General features: G+C 42.1%; 2 protein-coding genes across 3 annotated transcripts in view; one reads left to right on the top strand and one right to left on the bottom strand.

Annotated features, from left to right (window-relative positions):
* Window positions 1–4,219: 4,219 nt before the first annotated feature.
* dph1 (diphthamide biosynthesis 1) overlaps window positions 4,220–15,882 on the top strand; it is a 241,276-nt gene continuing 229,613 nt past the window's right edge. For both annotated transcript variants that reach the window (XM_077566298.1, XM_077566299.1), the window contains exon 1: window positions 4,220–4,416. The gene's annotated coding sequence lies outside the window, so the exon portion shown is untranslated. The remainder of the gene's footprint in view (window positions 4,417–15,882) is intronic.
* Window positions 9,858–15,882, bottom strand: part of rtn4rl1b (reticulon 4 receptor-like 1b) — a 160,068-nt gene continuing 154,043 nt past the window's right edge. The window contains exons 2-3 of the mRNA XM_077566303.1: window positions 14,405–14,856; window positions 9,858–12,185 (exon numbers count right to left, since the gene is read on the bottom strand). Coding sequence (XP_077422429.1) covers window positions 11,298–12,185; window positions 14,405–14,856 — 1,340 coding nt within the window. The 3' untranslated portion in view covers window positions 9,858–11,297. The remainder of the gene's footprint in view (window positions 12,186–14,404; window positions 14,857–15,882) is intronic.

The raw sequence follows: 15,882 nt of genomic DNA, 5'->3' as shown, positions 1-15,882 counted from the left end.
TGCGGGAAAATGGCCAAAGCCAGAACGAGATTTAACTTTCCAAGGCGCATCACGGAGAACTGAACTGACGACTCCAGGTGACATCACACCATGATTTGATAGTTGATGATCGCAAATCCATAACTGCAGGGCTTCGTTTCTCCAAACAAAGCCTTAGACCGGTGCTTGCGTGGGCGCCACAAACCACCTTGGAAGCCGTTCAGGCGCACGCGCACGCTCAAAAAACACACACTAGGGTCACGGGCATTACATGTAAAATATGTGTTTTTATCGCACGAATTACTGTAGTGCGAAGGGCAGCATGTTTGTGTGTGTGTGTGTGTGTTTATGTGAGTAATGCCACACCGCGGGGCAGCAACACTCGCAGTGAGGGAGTGAGACAAGTTTGAACTCAACCGCTGACGCCCTGCAGCTTCCTGACTGTTGAGTGCGTGATTGGTGGTGCTCTGCAGAGTGTGAGCAAGCTTCTGATGCACCTTTCAAGTCCCTGTGAAAAGACAGGAAGACGTAGGACTTGTACCGACATGTTTGTTGACCTATTTTTGTGTTTTCTTGTATATACTGTCTTAATGGATATATAGGGGTTGCGTTACTTTTGAGTTACAGTAATTTATTTTGAGTTACAGTAATTTAAAGTTCCGTTAACGACACTCTTCTGTTTTATGCACGACCACCCCTTACTTGGAAAGCCTGTACGGGGGTAATTCCAGGCGCAATGCAGCAGACGCGTCCTCGTCAAAATTGAGCAGAAATAAATTTAATAATAATGCATAGATTTGTGGGGACTAGGGTCAAGTTGTATTTTATAATTTTAAAAATGTGCATAATTTCACAAGTTACTTTATGTTAAAGATGAGAGTTCTGAATATGAAAAGAAAAATTTACTAAAATGTACATTTTATTGTACATTTAGAGCAGATATAGAATTATTAATTAATTATCAATTGAGTTAACTGTTGAAGTCATGCGATTAATTACGATTACATTTTTTCATTAAGCTTATATGTAACATTTTTGACCACCATGAACACCATGCAAATCAACTTGCCATTGTGAGTGGTTAGCTAGTAGGGGTGTGCCAAAAATCGATTCTCATTTAGTACGATTCAGAATCGATTTTAAATGTCCCAAAATCGATTTTTTTTAAATTATTTTATACTGTCTTCCCTTTGTTTGTGTGTGCCTTTATTGGGAGCGCTGTTCATGTTGTACCCGATTTGGCCACTTAGGGGCAGTGTGGTTCCACGCGGTCTAATACACTGTTAAGTTGTAGCCACATTAGAGAGTAGAAGGAAAAAGTCACGATCAAGTTATTCCAATAAAAGTTGTTTTTTTTTGCAGTGTGGAGTGATAAAAGTTCCGCGAGTAGCGCGCTAATTAGCATTAGCGAGTCAGACTGGAGTAGATCATTACCATTGAACATCTATAAATTGAAGCAAAAACCATTGTCAATCAAATCATTTTGAATCAAAAAATCGATTCTGAATCAAATCGCACACCCAAAAATCCCCTATTAGCTAGGATACAATCATCAACCAGAAGTGTTGACATCATCCAAATCATGCGTTTTTATTGGTTTAGACGCGCAAATATGTCATGTCCACTGCAATCATATATGAACGTTTGAACATTGGAAGTGTGTAAACAAGAAAGAAATTTGAGAAAATGTTCATGCCTGTATGAGAAAAGTGCATAAAGTGTGTGAGGGGTTTTAGAGCCTTGAAACATACAATAAATGTAAAAAAATAATAAAGCTGACTATTTCGCGCATTTCATCTATTGCATTTTTTTGTTGTCAATGTGGCACTGAAAAAAAAATAAAAGTTGTGGCACTGATATGGAAAGAGAATACGACCTGCGAATTAAAGACTTTGAGGTTGTGTGTGAAAGTCTTCATTCCACTCGAAGCGGCAGGGCGTCAGCAGCTGCAGCGAGGCGAGGCGGGAGTTTTCAAGCGGGCTGGGAGGCCTTTAGATGTCTGTCCTCGGAGCGGCAGATGAGATTAAGTGGCCGGTGTTGCCGGCTCACCACAAGGTGAGTGACAAAATCAGCAGCACATCAGCATAACGTCTTCTCTTTGTAGCCGGCGGTAAGAAAGCTTCTTTGACAGGCGATAGCAGGCACTTTTTCATTTAAATAAAAAAAAAAAGAGGAAGATATCTGGACATGGTGGCCCAAATTGATAATGTGCGAAGAAGAAAAAAAGTCGTCTTTGATGAAGCAGGGCCGCTTAATGTCCCTCAGAATACTTTTAGGATGGATTTCATTTAAAAGATCATTTAACCACAGAGAACAGTCCTATAAAATAAGTCATTACTTCTCTAAATGGATGCTTATTGCTTAATTTCAAGAGATAACGTTTTGTTGTTGTTTTTTGCCCCGAGGAAAATTCTGCCTTTTCTCTTATCGGACAAAATGGAGTATCTGCAATGTCAAATTATTAACTATGGCCGTTGTGAAGTAAAATACATACCAGGGACGTTCAGTATCGCTTTTTTTTTCAGACTGATGCTCGAACTCCACTCTTGAGTAGTCACCAATACCACTCGTTCCTTTGATACATAAAATATTCCCCTTGCGAGTACCGATACCTTTTAAATAAAGCCGGATATCGGCATGATGCTCATACCTGGTAATGGTACTTGCCCATTTGTGATAAATACATATAAAATATCTACATTAACGCTCAAACTAGAGGTCGCTTAAAGCAATGGTAGTTATTATAAAAAAACGGCCAGCAGGTGGCAGCGGAGTATAAGAGATCAGCCTTTTTCCTAGTGTTTTCAATAGGTTTGTGAATGATGATGAAACTTGGCTATATTCTAATGCCAATTGCTGCAAAACAGAAACAGATACAAATATTTTTTTTTCCTCATGAAAGAAGAGACTAATCTTTCTTTTGGTAGGTTTTATAGCAATAGAAAACAATATTCTGTGGGCCTTACAAAATCAGTCAAAGTCCAGTAAAATAGGGAGTGAAGGGGGTTGCTTCAGTGAAAATGACTGGGAGTGAATGAGTTCAGACCACAAAGATCCAAACGGCCCGTTTTTCTTCAGATGTTTGCAGTACACGTTCTAGGTGGGTCGGTGTTGCTATATTTATCCAGACTCCAGACTTGGCATGAACGTGATAGGCAGTGATGTCGGTCACGTCCCTGACAACGTGCGGCTCGCCGAGCAGCAAATAAAGACAGACAGCGTGCAGGAGTGGCGAAATCCAGTAATCAAAAGACAGCCAAGCAGAGCCACCAAGTATCCGCCGCACATCAGTCATCGGCGAGACGCACGCTGAGTTCACTGTGCTGGGGAAAGACAAAATATTTTCAGATCCTTTACAGAATTGTGAAAAGCTGACTTCCAATGGATGCTCGCGCTGTCGTCAATACGTGACAACTGGGCACAATTTCAAGGTGTTCGCTCATTTTTTCAAATGAACTCCAATTATCTGTCATGAATGCATGCAATCATGTTTTCTGAGATTGTACTGCAAGATTATAAACATAAGAAATGCTAAAAATACAAACTAACAGAAAGGTCTGTTCACTATGTTCTATGTTGCCCTTCTAGCCTAAATACAGTATTCTGATTAATATTGCGTTAGTGGAATATGAGTTAAGAAGCACAATACAGCAGTTATTTATCAATATCAGAGGGCGGCCATTTTGCCACTTGCTGTCACATATCACAGTTTCTCAGGTAACAACCAATCACAACTCAGCTTCAGAAAACAGGTCAGCTGTGATTGGTCATTACCTGAGCCCTGAACAACTGTAATGTCATCTTCAGTCGACAGCAAGTCGAAAAATGGCCGCCCCTTGACATGGATAAAACCGGCAGGATTTTGTTTCATAACTCATATTCCACAAATGTAATGTAAATCAGAATGTCATGTTTAGACTAGTGAGGACACATATAACATATTACTGTCAAAAAAATGTTTAAGGTTGACTTCCACTTCAAAACAATAACCAAACATATGTGCCGCCGTTACTTGATCAGATTACAATTTTTTTTTTTTAACTGTTCCATTACAGTTACAGGAAAAAACATGTAATCAGATTGCAGGTACATTTATAAAAAATGGGGAATTACTTCGAGGGATTACAATTTCTAAAATGAGAGAGAGAGCGAGAGAGAGAGAGAGAGCGAGCACGCGCGAAAGAGAGAGAGAGAGAGAGCTCGCGCACGCCCGCGCGAGTGGGAAAGTTGCTACACGTCGGGGAGGTGGGGACAAACGAATTGACTAGTCGTGTCCTCCACACGCGGGCAGTTTGAAAAAGCTTCACGGACGGGAGGAGGAAATGACGACCGATATTCACTGGAACTTACTCGGAGCGAAAGTTTGAGCTGAGAGTCCAGCTGCATGCTACGCGCTGTAGCTTCTTGCTAGCTAGCCCGCTAGCCTACAACCATAATGTGAGTTACACCTTCCAAACAAATCTTCCTCCCACCAATTCACTATTTAAACATCATGCACAACATATACACGGCTGAACTTGTGACTGTGATAAAAGTTCATTTTGCACTTCTATCAATCTATCTATCTATCTATCTATCTATCTATCTATCTATCTATCTATCTATCTATCTATCTATGAGATGTGGTTGCTTTCAGTGACAGTTCGAAAACAGCAAATGGCCTTCAATCAATCAATCAATCAATCAATAGCCTACATGCTTTTTAATTACACGAGGATTTTTGCTATTTGTAGGCTGCCCGGGTCCCTATCACCCGCAAATAGCAAGGGCACATTGTATAGGATATATATAGTGGTGATATTTATTTTTATTTTGTCATCATGAGCATACTCAATATTGGAGTAATCCAGTTACATTACATTAAAATTATGGTACTTGGATTACGTTACTAACTACATTTTTTAGCAGGTAATCTAACTAATGGATTACATTTTAAAAGTAATCCTCCCAACCCTGCATATGTACAGTACAATAGAGATAGTTCTTTAGGTAAGCAGTTGTACTAATATGGTACAGTATGTAGTCATGAATGAGTGAATTTTTATCTTTGTTGTTGTTGTGATTACCACTTGTAGGCATACTGGCACACTTTCTAGTTCTATTGTCATCAATCCGTCCAATTGTAAGATGCTCATCCACTGTCGCGTTATCTTTACAAACGCTACGGATCTTCCAGTAATCCAACTTTTTTTCCATCATAAAGTCATTGGAACTTTTAGCTAAAAGCGAAGACCACTGCGAACGCACTGGAAGTTGCTCAAAAAACTCTCTTTTGAAATGAAGATATCGCAGGATTGCAAGCACCTCATTTGCGACGTGGCACATCCAAACTCTCATCTGGGTGGAGAAATGAAACTTTAAAGGGGGACGAAGTAGCGCTGTGCTGTCTGTCTTTGGCTCACGGCTGGAGTCTGGCGCAGCTAAGCAAAGCGGCGGAACGGCTCAATTAACTTTGATTACACGTGACGAGAGCGGTGACATAAATAGCTCAGGAGGGGAAAAAAATAATAAATCTGAAGCAGAGTGGAGGAAAAAGCTCCTCACGGTGGCACGTAAGAGCCAGCGTTGGCTGTTTTGACTGGTGAAAAGATGCATTGCACTTAGCCAGCCCGCCCTTCTTACATCTTGACAAGAGAGCCGACGTTAAACCGAGATGCATTGTCACACGGGCACACGCGACGGCGACTCTCAGTTATTTCATTTCACCCCCTCGCGTAATCTGTCTGATTCTCGAGGTGAGAGACGAGCGGATTAGCGGGCCTCTAATCCATGCAGGTGCCGTCAAGGCCTCGGGCGTCCACTTTAACGGGAGCGTAATATGCAGCCCCGACTTGCTCGCTAGAAATGGAGCACGCCGCCGCTCTTGGGGGGAATTTCAGTCGCCGTAAATAGACCCCAAAATAACCCAGCTGGGATGACAAAGTGTTTTTGTGGCGATGACAACTTTGTGATTAAATCGGGAAAATAGGTGCTAAGCATTTTGTGATTTTTGTTTTGAAAGGATTTTTCGTGGCTATTAATCACTGTGTCTGGTGTCACTCCGTCTTCGTTCCCACCTCTCGGCCTTTCCGTTTTTCTAATAGCTTGCTTTTAATCAAATGCCCCACAGCAGTGACAGTAAAGCAATTAAAAGCCAAATGGAAACCGATAGTCCGAGCGAATGTTATTTTAGTGGCTCTGCCATAAAGTGTAATGGACAATTTAATGTGGTGCTTATATAAAAGAAGCCTTCGACCACTGGCGCTAATATGTGAGCTCAAATAAACTGTCAACTATTTATATTTAGTAGCGCTGTGCAAAAATGGCTGGCGACTCGGATTGATGCTGCATTCAAGGGAAGTGGGAAGTCGGAAATCCCACTTTCGAAGGACCTCGACTTCACCGACCGATTACAGTGTGACGTCACTTTACAATGGCGACCTCTTTAGAAGCACAGACCGTGAATGGTAAAACACAATTTACTCGAGTACACAACTAAATAGCTTTCTTTATTTATAAATATTCAAGATAACTTTATGTAACACAACGTACGTGGCAGTATGCCGCTAACTTCCTGCATGAAATTTTACGGTGAACTACTGAACTGTATGAAATGCTTATGAAATAAGGTAAATGCGTAAATGAAGCAAAATTGGGACAAGGCAAGTTTGCTGGAGGTCAAATGTGTGTTAACCAAAAAAACAGTTTATCACTATCCGCCATTTTGATGTACCGCACAGATGCTATTTTTAGACCGCAAGGTCACGTGACTTCAGCTTATGAAATAAGGTAAATGCATAAATGAAGCAAAATTGGGAGAAGGCAAGTTTGCTGGAGGTCAAATGTGTGTTAACCAAAAAAAACAGTTTATCACTATCCGCCATTTTGATGTACCGCACAGATGCTATTTTTAGACCGCAAGGTCACGTGACTTCAGCTTATGAAATAAGGTAAATGCATAAATGAAGCAAAATTGGGAGAAGGCAAGTTTGCTGGAGGTCAAATGTGTGTTAACCAAAAAAAACAGTTTATCACTATCCGCCATTTTGATGTACCGCACAGATGCTATTTTTAGACCGCAAGGTCACGTGACCTCAGCAGCTTGAAACCGGAAGGAGGTAAAAAAATGAAGCCGTCTCGTTGACGACCTATGCTAGTAGTGCTTGTTTGGTTCTCGTTTATTTCAATTTGAAACTTTTTGGGCTTGGCGTTCAAGTGCGTTTTTTGTTTTGTTTGTGGCAATTTGTGACAGAGCTCAGCCCCTTTTATTAATCTCCGGGTGATTTATTCCATAAATGGCAGTCTGACTGCGATTCGCCCTCCTCAAGCGTTTCACGAGGCGCCGCGTGTGCCGAGAAAACCAGGTGAGCAGGGACGTCGTGGAGCGAGCGGCTCTGTAATTAGGAAAATCACAGCTGCATTTACGGCGGGGGGCCGCCGTGTTTGCAACACGGCAGAGCGGAGCCATCCAAACAAGTAAACAGTGTCTTGGCGGATTGGCCCTGCAGGGGAACGCGACGACACTTTGACTGAAATGTACACGACAAACACGTCGTTTTGTTTCAACGTTAATAGACACGATTTGAATATTTCAAAGGTGACTACAGTCATCCCTCGCTATAGATGTGCTTCAGTGTATTGCAGATTATTATTATTTTTTATTCTACCTGGGTACTCAAGGGTTATACTATAATAGTTTGGGAAGTTTCATTATAGTGAATATTTTTTTTTATTTCGTTTTGAGTTCATTTTTTTAATATAGAATTTTCATAGTTTTCAGGGCAGGTTTGTTCGTTTTTATTGGTTTTAATTATTTCGAAAAGACTTTGCTCATCTTTTGTATTGGCTGCCGCTCGATGACATGGTAACGCAAAAGCACCAAAACTTCCAGATGACTTCTTTCTTCGTGCTGCCGAATTAAATATAAATTAGGGGTGTCAGGCGATTACATTTTTTTCAATCGTAATTAATCGCATTACTTCAATAGTTAACTCCCGATTAATCGCAAATTTCTCCCAGTACAGGCTTTCCGAGTAATAAGGGGTTGAACAAACTTTGAATTAACTCAAAATTAACTCACTCATTTTGACACCCCTAACACATTTAAAATCAAGCCCAAAGGCTCAAGTACGAAATGAATTGCCGAAAATGAAAACAAATGACATTTTTGCCATAATTATACTTCGTTTTTGTTAATTTTGTAAACGTAAAATGTTAGTTATTTTGTTCCTTGTTCCACACTGACTGTTAGTTTACAGATTAATTTATTGGTTGTTTGTTTTAAAAATACATGGGAAGAGGATCTTGAAAAAATAATTACGTTCGATCACAATTGCAATATCGAGGAGGAGGAAAAAAATTGCAATTAGCTTCTTTTTCAAATATGTTCAGCCCTAATGTAAAGCGTGATATCATATTTGTCTCACTTGAAAATAATCTTGACAGCACAAGTTTTTTCTTTTTTTTCTTTTTTAAGGAGCGTGATGGATGTTTGCATGCGTGCTAACAAGCTTGTTAGCGACTCCCACACGTGAGCGCTCGCAAACAAATACAAATGGTTGCGAGCGTGCTCACTGCTGTTCCCATTTATCATTTAACAGCTTGCTTATACATCAACGCAGACAAGAGATAATTCTTCACCACTTTGTGGGAGGGCAGTGTTTATATTTATATTGCATCAAATCCAACAACATCTGGCTGCTAATATGTTGCTAGCTGGGTGGGTTGTGCTAACGCTTAGAAGATGGTTGTTCACTGAATAATGTAATTAAACGAGGGGTGTCAAAATTAATGCGTTAATTTAAAGTTCTTTTAACACCACAAATTTTTTTTTTAACGTGTGATTAATGACTGAATGGGAATTCCAGTCGCAACGCAGCAGACACGTCCATGTCAAAATTTAGCAGTAATAAATTTAATAATAATGCATAGATTTGTGGAGACTGGGGTCAATTTTTTATTTTACTTTATTTTTACTATTTTAATTTAAAAAAATGTGCAGAATTTCAAAAGTTACTTCATGTTAAAGATTAAAGAGGAAAATGCACTGAGCAGTCACCAACATCTTACAAATGCAGTTATGCCATCTAGTGGCAGAATAATGACCAACACGAATCAATACCATACGTTTTTTTACAGTACATTTTACAATTTTAACTCAATTTTATAAATTATTATGAAATTACTGTATCAATGACTAGAAGATGCAGCAATATTTCTATTAGTTTAACATTTTTGTCCCACTTTTATGTTAACAAAAGTATGAAAACTTATATAAATAAGATATAGATATAAAAATATAGATATAAAAATTGCGATCGTAAGTTAACTATTGAAGTCATGCGATTAATTTTAATCGCTTGACACCCCTAAAAATAATTTCAGGCATTTGTGCCCATTCATCATCTGACAGAATGTGTTAATTTAAAAGGTAGTAAAAGTGAATCTCAAGCATATTATTGAAAATAAAATATTTTCCAAATTGCACTAAAGTACTTTTCAGGTGGTTTATGGAACTGTGTCAGATCTTTTTTTCCCCCCTCTTGACTCTGCTAATGATTCTGAACGTCCTTTGAGGTTTCTCGTGTATTTGAGCAAAGATCATTCTTCACTGTGTGCATTAGAACGATTTCTTTGTTTGCATTCTGTGGCTGTACTTCCATAGGGGGAGCTTGACTGCAAGTGAGAGCGAGAGCAAAAGATGAAAAACCTGAAAAAAAAGAGCCACATTTGCTGACAGAGCACTTTCTTGTTTACCTGGAGAAAAAATACATGAATTGAGCAGCAATAAAATGAGAGCGACATTGATTTATCTCCAAACAAGCTTATAAAACATAACAGCATCAATAAACAGACCCAGGCTGCCACTGTGAGACATAAGAAGATATAGATTTTAATATCTTTATAAATTTTTTTTCGGAGTCTTGGAATGACGCCACGCCTAACGCACTGGCAACATAAAGAATACACAAATGCAAAATCATAGAACAAGAGAAGATGCAGGTCGACAACTTTGTGCGTTAACAAATGAAGGTTCTGAAAAAAAATACCATGAAAAAAAAATGAGCTTGATAAAATAAAAACATCTCCCGATTTAAGGAGCCAGAACCCTGTTATCATAAATTGATGCCACTGATATTTTTTTCCCCTCATATTTTGACAGTAAATGTATAATATCAGCACTATTGTCCGTTCCATAGTTACATCATCAATACAAACACCATTGAAGTCCAACAGAGGGAGGCACATAAGCTCCAGAAGCTTGCCGGCACATCACAAACATGTCAGTCAGTCAGTGTGTGCTTTGCAGAATTCCGTCAATTGTCCTGGATCGCGACCGATCCCAGAAAGAGGGCAAAAGTCTTTCCCTGTTTGCCATGCTCCTTCCAAATTGTTTGTATTGGGTTGAAATCACACAAGTCCGTTCAGATGTGCAAATGTTTTTTTTTTTTTTTGCCTCGAGTCTTGTATGCCACTGACCAAGTAATTCAGGAAAAACATGTCTTCCTCAGTAAGTGAACCCGACACAGCCCTATTTGACATGTCCTGCTGGCCATGCAGCACGGGATCATCGCTAGCTAGGTCCACTCTGTGTCTTGGAAAGTAAAAAAAACATACGAGCACGACGTACAGACACGCTCGCGGTTTCGTCTGAAGACGGAAGCGACAGTTCCAGCACATGGCAGTCCACAGGATCCCGACACAATTAGCAGCTTCACATCCAGTGGGTTCAGGAGCGAAAGTGTAAATGAGAAGGCAGGCTCGCATGTTGGAGAGGGGCGATTGCTAGCTTACTGTGTGGCGTTAGTTGTAGCGGTTTCTTGCCGTAAATAAGCTTGTTATCCGTGCTATTTATGGCCTTGAATCAACAGTGGCTATAAATTCCATTTTGTCGGAGGAATATTTACATTCCCAGGTCTGTTAATGAATATTTTGGCTCTTTTTTGGATCTGCTGCTAGCAAGAGATTAACTGGAGCGTGACGGTCAGTCAGTTAAACTCTCTCGCGATAGAACATGTTCAAGAAGACCAAATTTATGCTTACATGTTCGCCTCTGCTCAATATTTGGTTTGTTGGGGGTCCAGAGCTGAAGATAAAGACACATGAACATGAAACCTGGCTTTAGCTGGCAGTGCACGCTTGGTCTGCATGAACCTTTTGAGTCGGGGGGGGGGGGACTCCCTGCAAGTCCTTCTGATGTTTTGTGCTCATCGGAATGGTTACGGTTCCTGTACAACACTTACACATAATCACACTCACACACATAAAAGACACAGGGGCCAGGAGCGATAGTGTGTTGAGGACTGTGTTCTTTTCAATTTCACCAGAGCTGCCGCAGATCAGCGCAGAATAACATTAGTGTTTGTTGTCGTCAAGGCAACCACAAGGACGTAGACGTATGATAAAGGTCGGAATAAGTTTGCCCTGTTGTTGGCTTGCTGAACCCCACTCGGGGGTCGAACAGTGGTCCGCGGAACACACTTGTGCTTCCTTCTCGTGACGGTGCCGTCTGGGGACGTGTGATCGTGTTTCCCTCCGTCGGAGAAATCCGGAGAGGAATCCTCCTTGTCCGCCATGACCTCCTTGGAGTGGTGGACCTCGTTGTCACCCTTCCCCTTGCTCCCCCGACTGCGGTTCTTCGAGCAGTTACGAGGCCGGCCGGCCCTGGAGGGGTTCACCACGTTGCTCTGGCCCCCAGAGCCCGCCACAACCCCGCGATTCATGGACGGCGGGCTGACCGTGCCAGATAAGTTGTTGGTCTGGGCTCTGGATTCAGAATTTGGAGAACAGTTGGCGAAGTCCTCCTTGCGCAGTTCCTTCAGGTCTTTGCCAACCATGTCCACAGGCGCCTGGCAGCCCACAGTGGACGTTGAGCCCCTAAAGCGTTTCAACCACTCCCAGAGCGTGAGGGCCTTGCAGTCACATGACCAGGGGTTGTCATTGAGACGCAGGTATTCAAGAGCGGGCAGCGTGTCCAGGCTGTCCCCTGACAGTTGCACGAGGGAGTTGTTGAACAGATAGAGGGTGGTGAGACGTTTGAGGTCATGGAACGCCAGGTGGTGAACCCACTCGATCTGGTTTTGGTGCAGGAGGAGACGATCCAGGGCACGAAGACCTCGAAAAGTGTTCTGGTTGAGTCTCCACAGGTGATTTCCGTGCAGGAACAGGTGGCTCAGATTGTGGAGGTCAGCGAACGTGTCATCCTGCAGGAACTTCAGATGATTTTGCTGAGGAGACAAGATGACAAAGTAATGTTGTTAATTGCACTACGGCTGAAAGGTTACACTGGCTGTATAAAAATCTCTTACTGTTTTGGGAATATTTTCAACAATCTGAGAATGATTTTGAGGTCTGTGTTGTTGGATAAGGGACCTTGGTTTTCAGAGGTGGGCACTTCCGTCTCTTCGTTGGCCTTGTTGTTGACAGATGCCCACATTTTCGGCAAGTGCTTTATTAGGGATGGCTACCTTTCACGTTTAAACCGGTACTGTTCCAATTCACGGTACCTGGGAATCAATACCGGTACTCAGCGCCGGTACCAATTTTCGGTACTTTTGTACTCTCTCTCTTTAAAAAAAATTATATTATATTGGTAATAAATGTTCACTATTGTTTGTTTATTTAACAGTAAAATATTTTTAAAAATCAATTTAACAATCACTTTTCAATACATTGATACCTCGCTATAACGCGGTTCACTTTTTGCTGCCTCGCTGTATTGCGGATTTTTTTTTTTTACAGTATTGTACCTGTTTTATTAAATTTATGAAGGTTTGAACATTGAGAATGTTTAAACAAGAGAGGAATGTGAGAAAATATAAATGCCTCGATGAGATGAGTGTGTGGTGAGGGGTTTTAGAGCCTTAAAACATTTACTGTATAATAAATGTAAAACATAAAGCTAACTACTTCGCGGATTTCATTTATTGCGGGTATTTTTTGGAACCTAACCCCAGCGAAAAACAATGGAACAGTGTATATAAAACTTGACAAATAACAAAGATTTTGAATTTAAAATAAATGAGCCAGAGAGGAATAGTAAAAAATAAAGGTGTAACGTTTTACAATTACTTGAAGTATAATTAATTGAAGTGTAATAAGTGTGAAGCACAGTTTTGTGCAATGAACAACACAAAGAAGTTGTTTTGGACGTAAAGCCTGCCACGTGAGTTACAAATTCAAACCCACGTTGGACTCAAATATAGCAACAAAAGCAAAAAACGATTCAGTGGGGGAAGACAGACCTCTTAGCGGCTGTGGCGAGGGCCGCGGGCGCCGCTGACACCTCCCTCTCACTGATTGCGGGGAACCGGGGACATTGCCAGCCTGCGGCCGGCACGGAGGCTGTCGTATTTCATAAACTGTATTTGTTTGGATTGGTGCCGCAAAAGTCTCGTTCGTTTGCAAACCTGGAAATGTATTCTTAGCGTGTGAAATCCTGCGCGAGTGGGTGACGTAAGTACGTAAACGTTGCGTTCAAGTGCGCCATGGAAAATCGCTGACTGTTCTACTCCCGCACACACAACTTAAGAAGTGCGTGCTTCAGAACCGAAACATCGCACCGTTTAATTTTACGTGAATCGTTGCTCGGAAGTACCCAAATCGTTCCATACCACAAACAGTACCGTCATCGGTACCCATCCCTATACTTTATGATGCAAAAAAAAGTACACGGACTGAGAAGGACCATCTATACAACTACTGACCCAGATCGACGAACAAACCTGCTTAAATCAGTGCTCAGTCCATGTTTTTCTTCAAAGGTCATGTCACAAAGCACTCGCCGAAACTCTGTGGGCATCCTTCAACAACGGGGCAGACAGAAAGGTGTGCCCACCACTGTTGGTTTTCCCAAAGGTAATTGATTTGCTTAAGTCAGGGTTTCAGTCATGTCTGATTAACAAAAACAGCCTTGCCAAAACTGTTTCTCCATTCCCAGACTGGTTTAAAATGTTGTTTTTAAAGATTTAAGGGGTGGGCGAAGGTGACCAAGTCCATCCAAAATCTATTAGGTAAATAATTAAGAAGTGTGTCTTTAATATTCTCCCCATACGGTTTAAGTGTAACTGGTTGTTCTTGCCCTGTGCGGGTGACCCGTTGCATGCCCCGTTGGCCCCAATAAACCGGCTTTTGATCTTAACTCATGCAAAATGTAGAAAACTAATGAGCCGTGCCCGATGAATAATAATGACTCGTAGCCTGTCGGAGGGAGAAAAATCAGAGAAAACATCTTTGCCCAGGCGCCTTAAAACACGGGTGGAAATGTTGTGCTGACTTCGTAAAATGCCACCTCCTCACTTATGTTGTCTTGACCCTCAAGCAAAGAAGCGGAGGCACTGCAGATGAACCGATTTAAGATTATTTAAGGAAGTGGGTTGCATTTGAGTAAATTAATATGTTGTTTCCAATTAACTCAAAGTGTATATTAGGAAAGCCTTTGGATTACCTGCAAGTGCAGATACTGCAGGCTCTTTAGTCCTTGGAAGATGTTATTCGGAAGCGAACTAAGTCCACAGCGGTACAGGTGCAGAGCAGTGAGCCGGTTCAACCCGTGGAATGTGTCTTCAGCCAGGGAGCGCAGGTGGCGATTATCTCCCAAATCCAGCTCCTCCAGCAGCGTGAAGCCGTGGAAGGTTGATGGCTCGATGTATGTGATGTTGTTGGAGTATATCCAGAGGGTCACCGTATTGGAGCTGAAGTGACCTCGGAGTAGCCGGTGGATCTTGTTGTTCTGCAGGAAGATCCGTTCGCTGTCAGGCGGGATCCCTTCGGGGACCGTCAGGAAATTGTGCGCTTGGCAGGAGACGGTGCTGGGTGCCGTGTAGCAGATGCAGTGACGGGGGCAGGACCAGGAAAACTCCAAGCCGCAGAGAACCAGCAGGAACTCCAGCCCGCAGCCTGCCATGAACATGAAAGGAAGCACATTAGAATGAGACTTTCTTGTTGATAAAGTCGAAACTAAACGAGAATCAAGAGGGAATGCTTTCCAATTTGCCAATAATTTGTACACAAACATAAGGATTGTCTCCGTTGCCCCATACAGCCCGAAGCCACTGTGTTTAGGCCCATGGCACTGCGCAGAACAAACAACAACAACAAGCTCCCCATTGAGCAACACAAATGGAGCCATTTCATACAGCCGGTGTGGCACCTTATGAGGATGCTCCATTACGAGCCCATTGCCCTCTATTCCGTTGGCGCTACTTGTCAGCCAGAGTACGTAGGCTGTGATCGGCCCATTTGCCAGTTAAATTGGCCATGGAGCGCTTATTTAAACTTGTGGTAAGAAGCTCCGAGGCACTTCCTGATCGGTGACATGATTTGCTGTCTCCTGGGGGACCGGAGATGTGACTTCCCCACATTTCTTCGCGTCCTAAATGAGCCCGGCGCACGGCAAGCTCCATCTGACAAACCCCTGGCTGGTTTCTACTCAGTTTATTATTCACCGCACAGAAGAGGCCTGATTCACTGCCTCTAATCGATACGCCTCCGTTGCCTTTTAACTAACCCTATAATCCCGGGTTTTTTATGCCGGGATCTCTGTGCCAAAGAGACAAGCATATTTCTTCTGCACATTCTCAGCGAGCTGCGACCAAATTGTGACATTGAGCGTCCGATTTCACCGACCTTTAACAGTAATTCTGCACACTGTTGTGCCACTTGAACAGGCGTATGCTCTCCTGGGCCCGGCTCTAATCCGGGTTGCTAAACCCTGCCAGTGGGCAACACACCGCATGCAGGCATCCTCCTGAACCTGCAACATTTTTCACGCTGTTGAGCACTGTCGGAATGTGTCTACCAAAAATATTTTGACCTCTATCAAAACATGGATACCATGTTTTACCCGTTCTGTTTTTCTCAGTCATCCAGAAAGCAGCTTCCGCCTTGTTGACGCCCCGTTCTCAATCTCAATCTTTTGCCATT

This window comes from Vanacampus margaritifer, chromosome 5, assembly GCF_051991255.1.
Source record: "Vanacampus margaritifer isolate UIUO_Vmar chromosome 5, RoL_Vmar_1.0, whole genome shotgun sequence".
Lineage (NCBI taxonomy): Eukaryota > Metazoa > Chordata > Actinopteri > Syngnathiformes > Syngnathidae > Vanacampus > Vanacampus margaritifer.
The sequence above is the reverse complement of the archived record's forward strand: the minus strand, read 5'-3'. Positions and strand labels throughout refer to the sequence as shown.